At 50.9% G+C, this 16,928-nt stretch overlaps 1 protein-coding gene across 27 annotated transcripts in view; it reads left to right on the forward strand.

Moving 5' to 3' along the window:
- Positions 1 to 16,928, forward strand: part of PTK2 (protein tyrosine kinase 2) — a 245,726-nt gene that overhangs the window by 90,350 nt on the left and 138,448 nt on the right. For 25 of the 27 annotated variants that reach the window (XM_046001796.1, XM_046001805.1, XM_046001597.1 and 22 more), the window contains 2 exons: positions 539 to 705; positions 12,857 to 12,944. In XM_046001796.1, the coding sequence (XP_045857752.1) occupies positions 539 to 705; positions 12,857 to 12,944 (255 nt within the window). Of the gene's footprint in view, positions 1 to 538; positions 855 to 12,856; positions 12,945 to 16,928 lie in introns of those variants that run through there. The other 2 variants (XM_046001822.1, XM_046001813.1) reach the window with 2 other exon arrangements.

Consider the following 16,928-nt stretch of genomic DNA (forward strand, 5'->3'; position numbering starts at 1 on the left):
TGGGGACTGTTCGGATTGAGCATGTAGCAGGTGGGGGCAGGCCCAGGCAGGTAGCTTCTCCTGCATCATCAGTATCACCAGAAGCGTGGCCTTCACTGTATGTTTCTAAGTGTGTTTCCTAAGAAATGACGCTGAAGTCGCAGCCTGGTCTAGAACAAGATGTTACCTGGCTTCAGAAAGTAGAACCCTGTCCTCGGGTCTCGTTCTCAGCAAGTGACGTGCAGAGGGTGGATGGAATGCTTCGTCAGGTTTGGGGATGGAGCAGAGGCAGAGCTGCAGAAATGTACATTTCCATGCCTTGTTTATCACGAAAGAAAAGGGAAGAGCCTCATTTTGTGTTTTTTAAAACTTTTCCTTGCTCATAAAAATACTATTTGAGAAAAAAAGATTCCTAAGAAAAATTAAGTAATTTGTTTAACTTGATTCTCTTTTTACCAAAGATTTCTGATAATTAAAAGAAATGAACATTGCATTAATTTTTAGCATACAGTTTTTTTTTTTGTTTGTAACAGTCATTTTTGTGGGGGGTATGTTTTAGGGCATCATTCAGAAGATAGTGGACAGTCACAAAGTAAAGCACGTGGCCTGCTATGGATTTCGCCTCAGTCACCTGCGGTCAGAGGAGGTTCACTGGCTCCATTTGGATATGGGTGTCTCCAGTGTGAGGGAGAAGTATGAACTTGCACACCCCCCAGAGGAGTGGAAGTAAGATTACATGCCTACTTTGGTGTGACTCACACTTGCTTTGTTTTGCATATTAAGTCAAACACGAGAGGATGAATGTCTTTGCTTAATTTCCATACTGATTGTAATTACGACTCCTGTATAAATAAAACTGGCTGGTAATGGTTTAACCAGTGATCTCTTCTAGACTTCTGTTCAGTCTGTCTTTGTGGCACCACCGACTTGGGACGGCCTGAGCTTCTGATGGGCTCAGGGGTGGCGGCCTTGGGCTCGTGGCACTTCTCTTGTCAGGACTCCTTTGTTTCAGCCTCGGCTCGAAGAGCTCTGGTCCTCCTTCCTTTCCTTTCTGTCCTGTTAGCTTCCTTCTGTGCGCAGGACTTCGTGAGCCCGGCGGAGACCACACCTAGTTATCTCATTAACGGGCAGCGTGGCTTGCCCCGTGGTGCCTGGTAGCCTCCGGCTCGCCTGAGAAGAGGGGGTGTCTGAGTGACGTCCGCGCACTACAATTAAATGAGGCCGTGACTCATGCTGACCTTAGTGAAACTGACAAAATTGAAGGTGAATTAAAAGAATTCTCTGTAATTGCCCTTTCTTTGGTTCTCTCCCCACAAAGATAATAATTTTTCCCACTCTTAAGCAAAGCAGCATGTTAGCAGGAAGCCATTCGTGTGAAACACTAGAGTGTGGGAGAAGGTGGACCCCAGGCACGGTGCCCTCGCGTTTATAGACACGGCCGCAGAGACAGAGGCGGTTGTGGAGGGGACAGTGCTCAGTGTTGGTCACTCTCAGTCCAGCAGCCTAGCTGATTAGAAGACACATTGGAAAGAAAAACCTGCGAAAGTTAATAAATCTCCTGTCGAGTACTCTCATGTCCTGGTTACGGTTTACCAGAGAAACGTACTTGTATTTCCGGCTTACCAGACCGCCGGCCCGGGCCGGGCTGACAGGGTAGTTCATGATAAGGTCGCTGGGTTGGCTTACGTCGGTGCTGGCAGAGATGTGAGCTCCCGCTGTTAGATCAGTCGGTCAGACAAGTGTTTCGGAGCTAAGAATACCTGAAAGTCACTTTAAAATACCGCAGGTGTGTTTTTCCCGCACAGTTCTGCTAGCTGCTTCACTTGTGTGGCCGTGTCAGAGGCGCACTCCGTACGGTGGTGCCCCCGGTGCTCGGTACGGTGTTGTTGAACGTGCACCTCTGAGCATCAGGCTCTGTTTCTGTTCTTTTAATCCACTTTATTTTGCTTAATTTCAAGTGAAGTTGAGCGGGCTCTGCTGTCTTTTATGGAGCCTGAACCCTCATAAGCAAGGCAAGCCCAGCCTGGGCGAGGTGGAGCTTTGCCGAACGCAGTGCCGAACCGGACGCGGACGGAGGTGGCGAAGGTGATGCCAAGGCCGTGTCAGCGGCACCGAGTGGCTGGAGCCCGGCGCCCGGCCAGCTGCGTGCACCTTATAATATGTACATTTGCAGCTCGTAAAATGGGTGTCACAAAGCTCCCCCCAGTCTTCAGAGATAAAGATGGAGGAGACAGGCCACAGACTTGGTTTAAGTTCCAGGTACAGAGAGAGCCGGGGACACAGCTTCGGTTGAGTGTGGCTGACTGCATAGCGAGGCTTTTGCAGTGAACATGCCCGTCTCAGGAGGACTCCTGCAGGCTTAGCTCGGAGGGGTGGTGTGGTGGGTGAGATCAGTGAAGGTGCCTGGACGGGTCGTGGGCTGGAGGCACAGGGGGTCCCAGGCTTCATGCTGCCTGTCTGTGCACACCAGGGGAGCCGGGCCTTAAAGGGCCAGTAAGGAACAGGAGACTATTGTAAAGAGCCACGTAGATTTGCAAAAGGACCAAACACAAGGTCTAGAAACCACTGGATGGGTAAAACTGCTGATATAGCGGAAAAATTAGTGAACAGAAATGTGGATCTGAGAAAATCTTCCCCAAAGACTGCACACAGAGATCAACACGTGGAAGGTATGAAAGCGTGTTATGTAACATGAAGAATGAGAAAGTCAACCCATTTCTGCAACGGGCTCTCAAAGCGAGTAGAAGGAATGAGGAAAAGGAAATATTCCAAAGAGGTAATGGCTGAGAATTTTCTAGAAGTGGCAAATAGCATAAATCCTCAGGTGTAGGACTAACGTAAGATCCCAAACGGGGTTAACGACATGAATCTGCATTTTGATGGATTTCAGTCACATCGTGTACAAAAGGAAAAGAGATGATGTTAAATGCAACCAGGGAAAAATCCACGTTTCTCCACAGTTCTCTCCAGCGGTGAGAAGAAGGCCCGGCAGCCCGCATCTGTCTGTCAGATGCCATTACCGTTCAAGAGCAGAGCAGCTCAGATACTGCCCTCAGAGAGTTCACCACCAAAGGAGCCTCCTACAGACACATTTCAGGGAAAAGGATAGTGGTTTCCGAAGGAGGGTTTCAGATGCAAAATCGGGTAGATAAAAATAAGCATTGGCTCTAAGAACAAATAACGATAAGAACTGATTTTTTATATTAAAAAAGTAGAACCCAAGTGGTGGCTGCTGTCAGAAGAGAGGCGGTCAGATTAAAGCTCTGTCAGCCACGTTTGAAGGGTATGTATAAAAAAATAAAAAGTAAAATTGCATATTAGGGCAGCTACGAAACATTAGAAGTAGATTTTATAACCCAAGCCGTAGGTGGGTGAGTGGGTGTTAGGGAAACAGCAAGAAGAGAAGGAAGGGACTAGAAAGCAGGGCAAAGAGAGTCACAGACGAGACTTGAGAAATAAGCTCAGGCAGATTAACAGTAACTGGTCAGAGATGTTGGTGTGTGACCAAGAAAGAGAAGCCAGCTCTCTGCTCTTTATGACGGGTATCTAAAACAATGATGTTGAAGACATTTTTATATGACTTACAGGAAGAAACATTTTACCTGAAGACTCTGGACATATGCACATGTTTGTGTCTCAGAACCATTTACATATGGGTCTACATGTGTACTTGATAAAACCATACCCAGCCTCACTGGTACACTGAAGTCTACAGTTTCCATCCAGAGGCATTCTATTCGGTTTAACTTCATTTAGAAAGATGGATGGTAGGCAAGTGGATGGATGGATGGATGGATGGATGGACAGGTGGATGGATGGACAGGTGGATGGATGGACAGGTGGATGGATAGATAGATGGCTGTATGGATAGAGATGATGGATGGATGGATAGAAGGATGGATAGAGATGGGTGGTGGGTGAATGGATGGAGAGATGGATAGACGGATGGATGGATAGCTACAGAGAGGGATGGATGGGTGGATGGATGAATGGTGGGTGAATGGATGGATGGATAGAAAAGTGGATGGTGGGTGGGTGGATGGATGGATAGATACGGAGAGGGATGGATGGAAAGATGGATAGAGATGATCGATAGATGGATAGAAAGATGGAGAGATGGATGGTAGGTGGATAGATGATGGAGAGAGATGGATGCATGGATGGATGGATGGGTAGATACAGAGAGATAGGGATGGATAGAGGGATAGAAAGATGGATGGTTAGAGATGATGGATGGGTGGATAGGAGGATAGATATAAGGATGAATGGATAGATACAGAGGGATGGATAGATGGTTAGAAAGATGGATGGTGGGTGGATGGATGGATGGGTAGAAGGATGGATGGATAGAAAGATGGATGGTGGGTGGATGGATGGATAGAAGGTTGGGTGGATCGATAGATACAGAGAGAGGGCTGGATAGATAGATGGATAGAAAGATGGACGGATAGAGAGGGATGGATGGATAGATGGACAGAAGGATGAATGGATGGATAGACTTTTCCTGCCTACTAACCAGGGGGATGAGGGGATTGGTATTGCTTTATTAATATCTTACTTAAAAAGTTTCAAGATAGAAAAGCATTTTTAGGGATATGAAGGGCAACCACACTTAATAACAGGCTCATTTCACAAGCATTTAGGAAGAGTAGAAATAGATGGAACTATTAAGCTTACAAGTTCCTAAAGACATTTCTCAAAATATATGAAGCAAAAATAGTAATAAAACAATGAAATTAACCTCTCCTAATTAAAAAGAAAACAATAGTAATTTTTAAATTATGTTTTTCACTATTCTCTTCAACGTGGAAACACGGAATCCTGCACATAACCGTGTATTAATCAGTTGAAAAAGACATTCCTAAATAATTCATGGTTCAGAGTAAAACTCCCAGTAGCTGAGGGTCTGGCTATGCTGCCGAGTTCTACCCTCCCGTGGGCTCTTCCCTTCGTCCTCCAGTCCACCTTCCCGTAGGAGCCGACGCTGTCAGCCGTGTCTTACCTAACCGCGCTCTGCACTTTGCTTCGTGCGTGCCCGGCCCTCCTACTTGACCGACCGCTCACTGTCTTCTCCTGCTTAGCGTTTAAATGTGGAGGCTGCTCCAGAGGCCTCTTCTCTTTCTTCCCTCAGTAGACCAGCCTTTGGCATCGAAATCACACTTTCATTGGATAGACACAGGAAACCAGTTACTGCCTAAGCCAGACAAAAATCCTAAAAGCTGGTGGCTTGGGGGCGCGGTGATAGAAGGAGTGAGAAGCAGCTGTACAAGCGTCTCTTAAGCTGGAGCTCATAGGATTTGCTGAAGAGTCTTTAAAAACGTGCACATGCGATGAAATCTGTACATCACTTCACGGAAGATTCCCGTAGCTCCTCCTCCCTCCTGGAGCGGACTCCAGAGCTCCTGACCATCTCAGCCGGCCTCCTGTCACTCTCGCTCCCCTCCCTGCGCTCCAGCGGCTGTTGCCCTGACGTGTCAGTGCTCCCTTTTCAGAACTGCTGGGTCCGGCTCTTCTCTGCCGCCGGCTTTCTTACCTGCTGGACGGGACAGACTTCTGTCTTGGAGAACTTGCCCCCTGCTCCAGCCTAACCACGTGGCTCTCTTACTGGTTCTCGAACAAGTCAAGCGTCTTGCTCCTTGGGGTCTCTGTACCTGGTGAGACTGGCCAGTGCGCTCCTCTGCCGTTTCCCACCACGTAGGGCATGTGCTCCGCGGTCCCCTCTTCCCTGTGGTCCTCTCTGACCGCTGTGTCTGTAGGGCCCACTGCTGACTCACCGGGTGACTTTTCTCCCTCAGGGATTTGGTCTTACCCCCTGGTCTGCTCCTGGTTTCTGGTCAGTTGTGCCTGGTGTGTAGAGGGCAACCAGTAAACACTTTTTAAGTGAAAATTGAATTAGTGGCAGTGAAAGTGCAAAACAATGCAAGAGAAGACACAGTGTGATGAGTAGTAACGTGTATTCGTTGCACGAGTGTGTGTTCGTTGCACGAGTGTGTGTCCTTAGCAGTGTTTGCACACTAACACACGTCTGCATCGTGCAGGGCGCTTGGCTCACTTTATCAAGATTCTTACTGTGATAGTCTGATCAGGTGGGTGGGGCCTCACCGTTTGCGATTTTACCTGTAAGAAACCTGAGGCTTCATGAGGCTTAAGCCTCATCAAGGCTTAAGGGAGGACAGGTGCCTCGAGCTCCTATGGCTCCCATGGGTGGAGGATAGAGAGTGGAGTCCGTGTACTCAGCCGTCCTCTACTCCTGTGTGAGACACGGACGTACGAAAACCCGAGCAATGGGCAGTGTTTGCCCTTGCTAGCAGGCATCTTCCTGGTTCAGTGGCTTTGTGCGGGCCGCTGGACGCCTGGCTTTAGTTCCGAGAAGTAGGATCGTATTCAGCGGAAGTGCCAGGGCTCCCCAGAGGAACTGGATGTCAGTTTCCACTGTTGGGAGGTTTTTGAACATAGACTGTGTATGTGTGTGCATGCGTGTGCGCGCGCGTGCCGTCTGCCACAGGATCTGTTGAGGCTGCCGGATGACGCTGAGACAAACTTGCTCGCCCTGGTCCCCAGCGCGTCCAACAGCTCCGCAAGCCGGCCTGCAGCACACTGTTGTGCCCCTAACTGTGGCGGGCAGTGGGGCCTTGCAGCAGCGTCCTGCCTCGCCGCTGGGGAAGCGGAGGGCCGGCGGGAGACACGGCGGTCCTCGTGGGAAGAGTCACAACAAGGTTAGACCCTACCTCCCGTACACGGAGACCCGCTTGACACGGGTCAGGTGAGAAAAAAGTTTAGTGGAAGATGGAGTTGAATGTGTCTCTGGTCCTGGAGTAGGAAGTTTATCACCCCCAAACGTTTAATGACAGCAGATTTAACTGTATGAAGATAAGGAACTTCCGTGCGTCCTGTGCAGATATTGAAAAGGGCAAAAGCAAGTTGCAAACTGGGAGGAGCCACGTGCAACACACGCAACGAACAGAGGATGATGTCGGGTCCTCCTGATCGGTATGAAAGTGGCACACGGTTCACTAAGTGGCCCAGAGACCCGATGGTATGGTAACACCATCGTGAAAGAGAAAACCAGCCTCCCAGTCATCACAGGAGGCGCTGTCGGCGTCACGAGCCCGTTAGGGAGACGGGAATCTGCACCCCAGGACCCATCTGCAACTCTGTGTGTGGCCAAAAAAAGTGAGTTGTTGAGAGCAGAGGACGAGGGCGGCTGCGGCAGGCTCTTGCCCGCGCTGCGGTGAGAAGGTAAACGGCCGAATCTCTGGTGAACGACTTGAGCTTCCAGCCGTCGTGCTCTCTGCATCCTGCAGCTCCTCCAGGTTTTGTCCTGGAGAGACTCAGGTTTCTGCACGGGGCTGGAGATGCAGGAGGGTCGCGCACGTGAAAATGAGTGCACGGGGAGACGCGCAGCGGGAGGGCCGAGTCTTGGCCGCGCTGCCTCCTGACAGACGCAGTCTCCCAGGGCAGTTTCGTGAGTCCACTAAGTACCACTGAGCTGCACACTTTATAAAAAGACTGGGTTTTTTGTAACATAAGTTTTACCTCAGTTAAAAAAGACTAAGTCCTAGAAGATGACGTAGAGCATGATAAGCTTTTATAAAATGAAAAAAAACTTAAAAGAGTATTGTGGGGAACACATCAGTTGAGTAAGACAGTGTGGCTGATCTAAGTAAAGGACCAGAGGAGAGTCACCCAGAGCCTCTCCAGAAGGAGCAGCCTGCCCCGCCAGTCGCATGAGGGAGACATCCAGGGACGAGTGCGGAGCACTGAGGTTCTGAGGCAGGGCTCTGCGAATCACCCCCCTGGAGACACATGCTTCCAGTCCGCCCAGGAGGGAGCAGGGGCCCGGCCGCCTCCCTGGGCTCCTCGGAGGGCCCAACTGAGCAGGGAGCAGTCGTCAGGACCCTGAGTTCAGCCCCAAAAGTCCCGGTCCCAATACCATCCTAACCGATACCGCAGCAAACAGTGTCCTGTGGTTCGGAGAGATGGTCGCCGGACAGATTTCCATTTTAAAGTTCTGCACTTAGAGCTTTCTAATGAACTGAATTTTGGTAATTCAATTTCCGTTATCTGGAGTGACCTGTGCAGAGTGGTCTCTTTGCCATAGTCAGATGTAAATAGACTGTCAGAGCTTTGGGGGAAGTGGTCCAGTCCTTCGTGACGTCAAATCCAGGACTTCGAGGGCCAGGTCTGAGAGGTGGCTCGCGTGGCCTTTGAGAGAGTACGGTGGGGCTCTGCCGAGCAAGTGAAGACCATCCTCCTCCTTGTTACCAAGACGGGGTTCCTGCCTCCCGCGTAGCCTTGCCCAGTCCCTGCCAAGAAGCAGCCCCTTGCTCTGCAAGGACACGACTGCTTCCAGTCCTTGGCAGGAGATAAAGTCTTTTATACGGAGGAAAAGTGCCTTTTTCAAAGATGACGAATGAAAATGAGTAACAGTAGTTTAGGAAGCTTTCCTTTATGTTCCCTGTGTTCCCTCGAAATCATACCGACTGCACAGGCCTTCCTTTACAAGCAAGTCTTCAGTGGAGCCCTGCACTGCCGAGCTTTAAAGCAGAGCGACAGCAAAGTGCTCCGGCAGGTTTGGAAGTGAAGCCTTCAAAATGAGGACGGACTTTCAGTTCGCTGGCTGTTAATGACACACCACCGGATACCTCCGCCCCAGACAGGAGCAGCAGGGAGGCAGGGCCTTTTCTGCCCCTTTCCAGGGGGTCTGCGGCTGCAGGCTGACTCCGGCCTGGCTGGCTGGAGAGGGGTTCTGGTGGGTGCTGTTAACCTCGGGTATGGAACAGTCTGTGAACTTCTTTCTGTTCTCGGTATGTCTCAGAAGTTTCCAGAATAGAACACACAAGTCCTGTGTACCCTTCCCCTCTCTTCCCTAAAATGGTGAAACTTTCGTAAATAGAGTACAGTAATTGAAGCCAGGAACTTAACACGGACACAGTATCATGAACCGATACACAGGTGCTACTCAGATTTCTGTGACTGTCCCGCTTAACACCCCTTTCCCGGTCCAGGATACCATGTGGCTTTCACTCTCTCCTTAAGTCTTCTCTAATCTGGGACAGTTCCTCTGCCTGTGTCCTTCATGACCTTGACACTTGACGGATACCGGCTGGTTATCTGTACCGTGTCCTTGCACGGGGGCTGGTCTGGGGTTTTCTCATGGGGACGCGGAGGTCGCCTGTTGTGGCAAGAACGCTACAGCCCGGCTGGGGAAGCCCTCATAGCACATCTGACCAGGGAGTCTGTAGCGGTGGTGGGACTCCTTTGTACGGGCGTCTTCCACTTGGGTCATTTGCTTTAAGGCTCCGTGAAGTCACTGTTTCCTCCTCTGTAATTGAGAAGTACCTGCTGGGGGATCATCGTATTGCAACTCTGCAGAGACCCCGTTTCTCATGGATTTTCACCCGTTCATCTCAGTACCATGGATGATTGTTCCTTACAGCTCTTACTGCTAGAATTTTTACCTAATGATGAATTTCTACTTCCATTCTTCTTTTGGGGATTTCTAAATGGAGGTCCGCTGTGAGAAACAGCCGTCAGTACCACAGTGTTTGCAAGGCCCGTCAAGAAACACAGCATCTGTGTTGTTTCTGGAAGTTGTGCCTTGTTTACTTCACGACACACAGATGGGCCAGCTGACCTTCTCAGTGTCACGGCTAACAGATTCTTGCTCCAGACGCTTCCTCCTCCTCTCCACCATTAGCTGGTCAGCTTATGGGTATCTTGGTGCTCGTTACGGGAGGTGAGACTGAGGAGGTTAGTTTAGTGGCCTTAATAGGACGTTATTAAGAAGCAAAAAGATTATTTATTTGGGGCATGTTATATTTAGCTGCTGTTCGGAAATCCGTGGAATGGTGTGTAGCAGAATAGTAAAAATGTGTTTCAGGATGCTGTCAGGCTCTTAGAATGGTAATAGAAGGGTAAGGAGGACGGTTAGTTTCGTGGACAGGAGGGGGTAGGGATGTCCGCCCTCTCGGGCCAGTAGGCTGTGGGGTTGGGTGCTGTGGTTAGGGACTGAGCCAGGGTGATGGAATGGGATTAGATTGGGCAGACTTGGGCAGTTCAGCAGGGCTGTGGGGGACAGACAGGCTAGACAGAAGCAGGGACCGGAATCTCCACAATCTGGAGAGTGTGCCTCCCTGTCCATGCTTTGGTCAGTCCTGCTCCTCTGTTCTTGGGCCGCAGCCACCTTCTCTTGGTCTCATTCTGTGTTGTGGCCTTCATGCATGTTCTTGCCGCGGAGGGGTCCCTGTCTGCCACTTCATACCTGTGGGACCTTGGGCCGCTTACCTAATGCCCTGAGCTTTCTCCTGTCCGTGAAAACAGGGTCATTACTTCTCAACCAGGGTACTACACTCGCCTCCGGGCCTCCTGCTTCTTCCTGTGGGCCCTGTTGTCTGTCCTTCACACAACAGTGTGTAGACCTAACTGTTCTGAGGAACGTCCGTCCTGCGATTACCCTGCTGTGCTCCAAGCCCCATAGTCCCAATGCGCAGGGGCCTCCATGATCTGCTGCCTTCCGAGCCTGCCTCTCCCGGCTGCCCTCCTGCTCAGTGCTCGTGCTTTGTGCGGTCGAGCCCCACTTGCCTTCCCACACATCTTCTCGCCTCAGGGCCGCCCCCCATTCTCTTCCACCAGAGCGGAACTCTTGTCCCTGCACATGACCAAATGATGCCTTTCCCCCACTCAGATCTTCGTTCAGATATCCCTGGATGGGAGTGTCCTCTGGGGCTCCCTGTGCAGAGCAATACGTCGTCACTTGTCGCTCCCCTTACCGAGCTTCTTTACCTGTGTCCCGCTTACTGCTGCCTCCGAGATACCTGCGCATCGCGGTCCGACTTCCACCACAAACTCAGCTTTTCAAGGGCCGGCGCTTGGCCTTTTGATTCACTGGTGTCTCCCCAGCCCCTGGCACTGTGCCTCCGATGGGGTGGGCGCTGGAATCAGTAGTGGCGGAGTGACCGCTGATGCCACCAATAAGCCGTGGAGCCCACGCTCATGTGTGCTAGGGAGTGTGCGCGGGCTTCGGCGTTCACTCACTCACTTATTTCCCGACAAGCTTGGGACCAAGGCACAGAGAGGCGGTGGCAGACCGTGGGTGCGCCACGGAGCCAGAGTCCCAGCCCAGGCCATCCGGCTCCTGAGCCCGTGTTCTTCCTGCTTCTGGCAGGGCCGTAGCGGAGGACGAGGCTGAGGGTCACGTTCTCATCACCATCCCTGTTGGGCCCTGAGTAGTCCTGGAGTGTCCACGGAGCCGTCGTCGGCATGGTCAGGCTGCCGGCTGGCCACAGTGTTTGATCCGGGTCTGTTTCCTTATCTCAAATGCGATAACATTCCTAGCAGAAGCCTCCTGTCCTGTTTGATCTGAACGTGCAGCCTCCGGCCGGCCGCGGCTGCTTCCAAAGCCCGGTCTTCTAGTCCGCTAACGGGCACACGCTCGGCTTCTGTTCTCTGACGGGAATGTGGCGTAGACGTGGAGCCTGCGGGGGGCCGGGGAAGTCCCGGTAGTAACGAACTCTAGAGTGTTCCACAAAGGACCGCCCCACATGCAGTGTCTGGAGTAACTCGTTGACCTCGATCTGAGGAGGAGCAGAAGGGAAGCTCCCTGTCGGGCAGCTGCGTATTTTAATGAGGGCAGACACTCCACAGTCTTAGCGGGGCTTGTGTGTGTGTGTACCTTGCATTTTTTCCGCTTTTAACTAACCAAAAGAATCGTGTTACTACTTTGTTGGCATGTCTCCCTTGTGAGACTATTACTTTTTTTTTAAACATCAGTAAATAACACTTTAAGAAAAAACAGATCTTCCTATAACCTTTGGGTAGGCAAATATTTTTGCGAACAAAACACTAGAAGAATTTCCCAAAAAGGAGAAGAATAAATAGGGCTGCATAAAAATTATGAGCTTTCTTCCTCGACAGATAACGTTAAAGTAAAAAGATTTTTTAAAATAATTTTTACAAGACACCGTCAAGAGAGTGAAAGATGAGGCTTGGGGTGGCGGAAGATAGGAGTCTAGCAATGGCCGCACACCCTGAATGTGTAAGACCGCGGGGGTGGCAGAGGGGGACCCACAGCCCTTTAGAAGAAGCAGATGTTTCACAAAAGGAGGTTTCCTTTTCGGCGGTCAGCAGGTGAGGCCGTTGGCAGTCCACGCTAACACCGGGGTGTGTGTGTGTGTGTGTGTGTGTGTGTGTCTGTGTCTCTCTCTCTTATACTCCCAGTCTGTGCCCGTAAAGGACATGGTAAAGAGAGAGAGAGGGAGACAGGGAGAGAGCATTCTGGTGAAATTGGTTTCCACCCTTCTTGAAGTGTGGCTTCCTGAACAATTAACTAGTTTATGCTTCGAGGAAGGTAAAAAAAGAGTGTTGGTATCTTCATAATAGCTAAAAAGCAGGAATAACTCAAATGGCCCTTAGCAGTGGTGTGATATTTCATGCAATACTATGAGCTCGAAGCGACCGTCAGCTTCTAGATAGTCTGAGTCTCACAAGCATGTCAGTGAGTGAACAAAGGCCAGACAGGAAAGGGTATGTTCTGTGTGGTTCCATGCGCCTGAGGTCAGCCGTCGGGGGAAGTGTGGGGAGGTGCCGCCCCTGCCTTGGGTGGACAGTGACTGCTAGGACCGGGTGCCTTCTGGGCTTCTTTCTGCTCTGTCCCCTTGCAGGATCATTGAGCTCTGCTCTGGACACTGAGGTGCACATCTTTGTGCTGAAAAGTTTGAAAATTGATGATTAAAAATTACTTGTATTTTAAGTTACTTTTAAGATAATATTTCAGAGTAATTGGTTATGCCATAGTTATAATAATGCTGTAATTGTAGACTATGAATTGAGAAAATTATTTATTTCTGATTTTTCTATTTTGTGAATTATTTTTTAGATATGAATTGAGAATTCGTTATTTGCCAAAAGGATTTCTAAACCAGTTTACTGAAGACAAGCCAACTCTGAATTTCTTCTACCAACAGGTATACGAGAGTGCTCTAATATACCTTATTCTTTGTGGCTTTGAATCCTACTTACTTACATGGTTTATTTTAGAATTTGATTAAAGCAAACATTTGGGAGAATGTGTGTTTGTCACAGTATGGCAGTGAGAGACTTTTAACCAGTGAGAAATTTTGAATTTTTGACCCTGAATTTGTATACACTTGGGTAGATCTTAAAAGATACTTCTTTTGTGTGGTACAGCGAATCCTAAGCGATACAAGCATTGGTTTGTCTTTAACTCAAGTACCGTTACCATGCCTGAGTATCCGCAGGCTGGGCCGATGGCGAATTTATTGTCAGAGCCACCGAGAGTCACAGAATCTCGAGAGCAGTTTGCACAATAAAGGCAGAATTGACTTTTTTTTTTTTTTTTGCACTGAGTAACTTCATTTTTACGCCTTCAAATATTAGTTAGGCAATACACACGTGTGGCATAAATGAACCAGCAGAATTTTATGGCCAAATACACGTTGCTTGTTAGTTTCCACAAAGAGTGACGAAAGACAGGTGCGAGGACCGGCTGACGTATGTGCGCATGTTCTGCAGCCAGAAGCACGTGGTCATTCCTCGTTTTAATAAAAGTATTTATGTGTCTGCGGAGGGTCAGGAACACAGAGGAAAAAAATGAGATCGTCTGCACCCTAAACTCCTCACCTGGGCGGGGATCTCCTGCGAACAGGACGTGTGCTCAGTCCCCTGCTGTTGGGAAGCGCAGAGGGCGTGGCCATGCCCAGGAGCATCTGCAGACCCCGTGGGGGTGCAGAGCCCACGCGCTGTCCTGGGAGGGTCACGTGAGGAGTCCCCAGCTTCGCAGACGAGGAAGAATCGTACTTTCGGAAACATGGTGCATCTTGATCTGAGTTAAAAAGTTTGGAGAAGAAAGGGGAGAGGAGCCGGGGCCCCCGTGAAAAGGGGTGGCTGTGGTTTTCCTCCCGCAGAGTTAGGGGAGCTATTTAAGGGACGTAGTCAGTGAACGTCTTGAGAATTTTTGTTGTTGGGAAGTCAGACCACACTGATGGCGCCAGCATCCGTCACGGACTGGATGGGTCTTAAGGAGGCTGCGAGCGGGTGAGGGGACGCTCCAGCCGTGCAGGCAAGAAATGGGGGAGACGGAGGTGTGCCTGGAGCGCATTCAGTGGTGGATTTGTTGGGAATGGGAGACTGATCGGGCGTGAAAACGAGGGCATGGATGGTGTCAGTCCAGTGGCGTGATGGTGGGAACGAGAAAAGGTGGGCTCACTTCCAAAGGAAGGCGGTAGCCGGGTAGGTCGTTGTCTTTCCCGATGTGAGAAACCTGCGGGTTCCTGCTGGGGAGACCCTCGCTGTGAGCGCAGGACACCAGGACGCTGCTCCCAGGGACTGGGCCTGTGTTCTCACGCCATCGGGAGCGGGAAGCGTGAGGGCCAGGGCCCGACAGCAGCTTGGGGAGGTTGAGCGCGATGCGGAGTTGCGTGGGAGAGGGGGTTTGCACTTGGCAACACGGAAAGAGGAGAGTCACGTTTCGATGCAGTGGCGATTGTTGGGGGCCCACTCATACCGCAGGGGTGACTTCGGTTACGAGCTGCTCTGGGGTGTGCATCCCAGCTCGGCGGCGGTGTCTGGCGAACCTCGTGCTGGAGGGAAGCAGGCGACGGGAGTCAGCCGGTGGGTTTGCCTTGCGCTCTCGCTCTCGTCGGTGACCTTTGTCACTGTGGGCGTGACTTCTTTGAGATGATCCACCCCCGAGGAAATCCGTGACTGCTTCAGTGACACAGATCTGCGGTTCACAGTCAGGCCTCCTTGGCTCCCAGTCCCTCCCTTTCGTGACTCCCGGCCGACCTCGCAGCCGGCCGCATTCTTGTTCCTTCCACGCTGCGACCTGCTGTCCTCGTTTTCCCTTCGGCGGGACCTTGCTTCTGTCTCTGACTAAAAGTACCGCACGTGCTGGTGGGGCCCCAGTTTCCTCTTCCTCCGGAGAACTCTATCACCATGGTCTGTATCGTTCAGTGGTCTTTAGGGGACCCAAGAGGCGGGGAGCGTGCATCCCGTTGTGCGCTCCCCGTGCGTGCGGCGGCCCAGCTATCCCATCGAGTAAGATGCACGGCTGTGTCACCTATCCCGGTGAGTGAGGTGGGGTTGTCTGTCCTTCCCGCGCCCCGCCAGTCTTCACGTTCAGTCCGTAGGCTGCGCCAGGCCCCGGAGCCATCGGCAGTTACCGTCTGTGAATGTGACACGCGTGTGAGCTCACCTTCCGGGACGGGACATGTCCCTTTCCGCCCCGTGCGCCTCCACCCACCCTCTGCTTTCTCCGTTCCCGCACTTTCTCTTCCGCATCCTGACCCTTCTTAATCTCACAGTTGGTAGTCACATGGCACATTTTTAGGAGGTCCCCAAATACTCTGAAACATCACTCAAAGTATCTTTATCCTAAATAATGTGTGTGACTTCACGGTTTTCTACCACGGACCCATGTTTTAAAAGAAACACGAGAGCGATGATGATACTGCCCCTTGCCCACGTCCCAGGGACAGGAGACGGAGGGGGTAAGGGTGTGTGCTGAGTCCCGGGGGAGGGCGGGGGAAGGACCGTCGTCCACCAGCGAGTTGGCAGCTGTACTAAGAGCGGTGAGCGCACTCCTGCCCTCCGGGTCGCGTGAGGCATAGTGCGGAAGAACTAGTGGACTGTGGCAGTTCCACAGTCACACTGACACTTGCCCTCGCAGGGGCTCACGGCAAAGTAAGACGGACACGTGCGTGTGTGCGGGTGCTCATCGGAGCAGCGCGCTTCCGGAAGGGGAACCGGGGCCTCGCTCAGTAAGGTCGGTACGAGGTTCCTCGGATAAGTTGTGCGGAGCATCAGACGTGCGCGTCCGTCCTGACCCAAGCGCCGCAGCCACGTTCGCACGCGCGGGAGCCGTGACGCTGATGCCGGCGCTCACCGCCGTCCTGCATAGAACATGCGTGGCTCCGCTCATGGGACAGTTTCTACCCTGACCTAACAGAGTCGTGCAAGGAGGGTGGTGTTTGCGTTGCTGCTTTGACGAGGACCTACGTGTTTCTCAGCTCCTTGTGCGAACCTCTCAGTGCAGAAGCTGTCCTGTTGCACGCGTGGGAATTCCAGCACTGTCACAGGCCACCCGTGTGCTCACCTGTGCAGGCAGGACCCAGATCGGGACAGGCCTAATGCCACCGTTGGAAATCAGCTAGGAGTTCAGAGCTTTCCCCTGTTTAAACACGTGCTCGTGTGCACACGCATGTACACACACACACACACACACACACACACGGCATAAATAAAACTGTGGCCCTTCAGCGACTGTTTGTAGCCAGGGTCTACTTAATTGTGAATGGAACTAAAGTATTTTGTAAGAACCTTTTTTTCTCTTCTTTTCCCCTTTTTTAAAGAATTAATATATAATGTATTATTAGCCCCAGGGGTACAGGTCGTGAATCACCAGACTTAACACACTTCACAGCAATCACCACAGCACATACCGTCCCCAGTGTCCGTCACCCAGCCACCCTCTCCCTAACCCCCACCCCCCAGCAACCTTCCGTTTGTTTTCTGAGATTAAGAGTCTCTTACGGTTTGTCTCCCTCCCAATCACATCTTGTTTCATTTTTTCCTTCCCTGCCCCCCATGACTCCCCTCCCTGCCCCTCAACTTCCTCGTATCAGGGAGATCATATGATAATTGTCTTTCTCTGACTGATGTATTTCGCTCACCATAATGCCCTTTAGTTCCATCCATGTTGCAAATGGCAAGATTTTTCATTTCTTTTGATGGCTGCATAGTATTCCAATGGAATACTATGCAGCCATCAAAAGAAATGAAAAATATATATATATTTTTATATGTGTATATATATGTGTATGTGTGTATATATATATATATATATATATACACACATACACACCACACCTTCTTTATCCACTCATCTGTTGATGGACATCTCAGGTCCTTCCATAGTTTGGCTATCGTGG

Source organism: Meles meles, chromosome 1 (genome assembly GCF_922984935.1).
Source record: "Meles meles chromosome 1, mMelMel3.1 paternal haplotype, whole genome shotgun sequence".
Taxonomy (NCBI): domain Eukaryota; kingdom Metazoa; phylum Chordata; class Mammalia; order Carnivora; family Mustelidae; genus Meles; species Meles meles.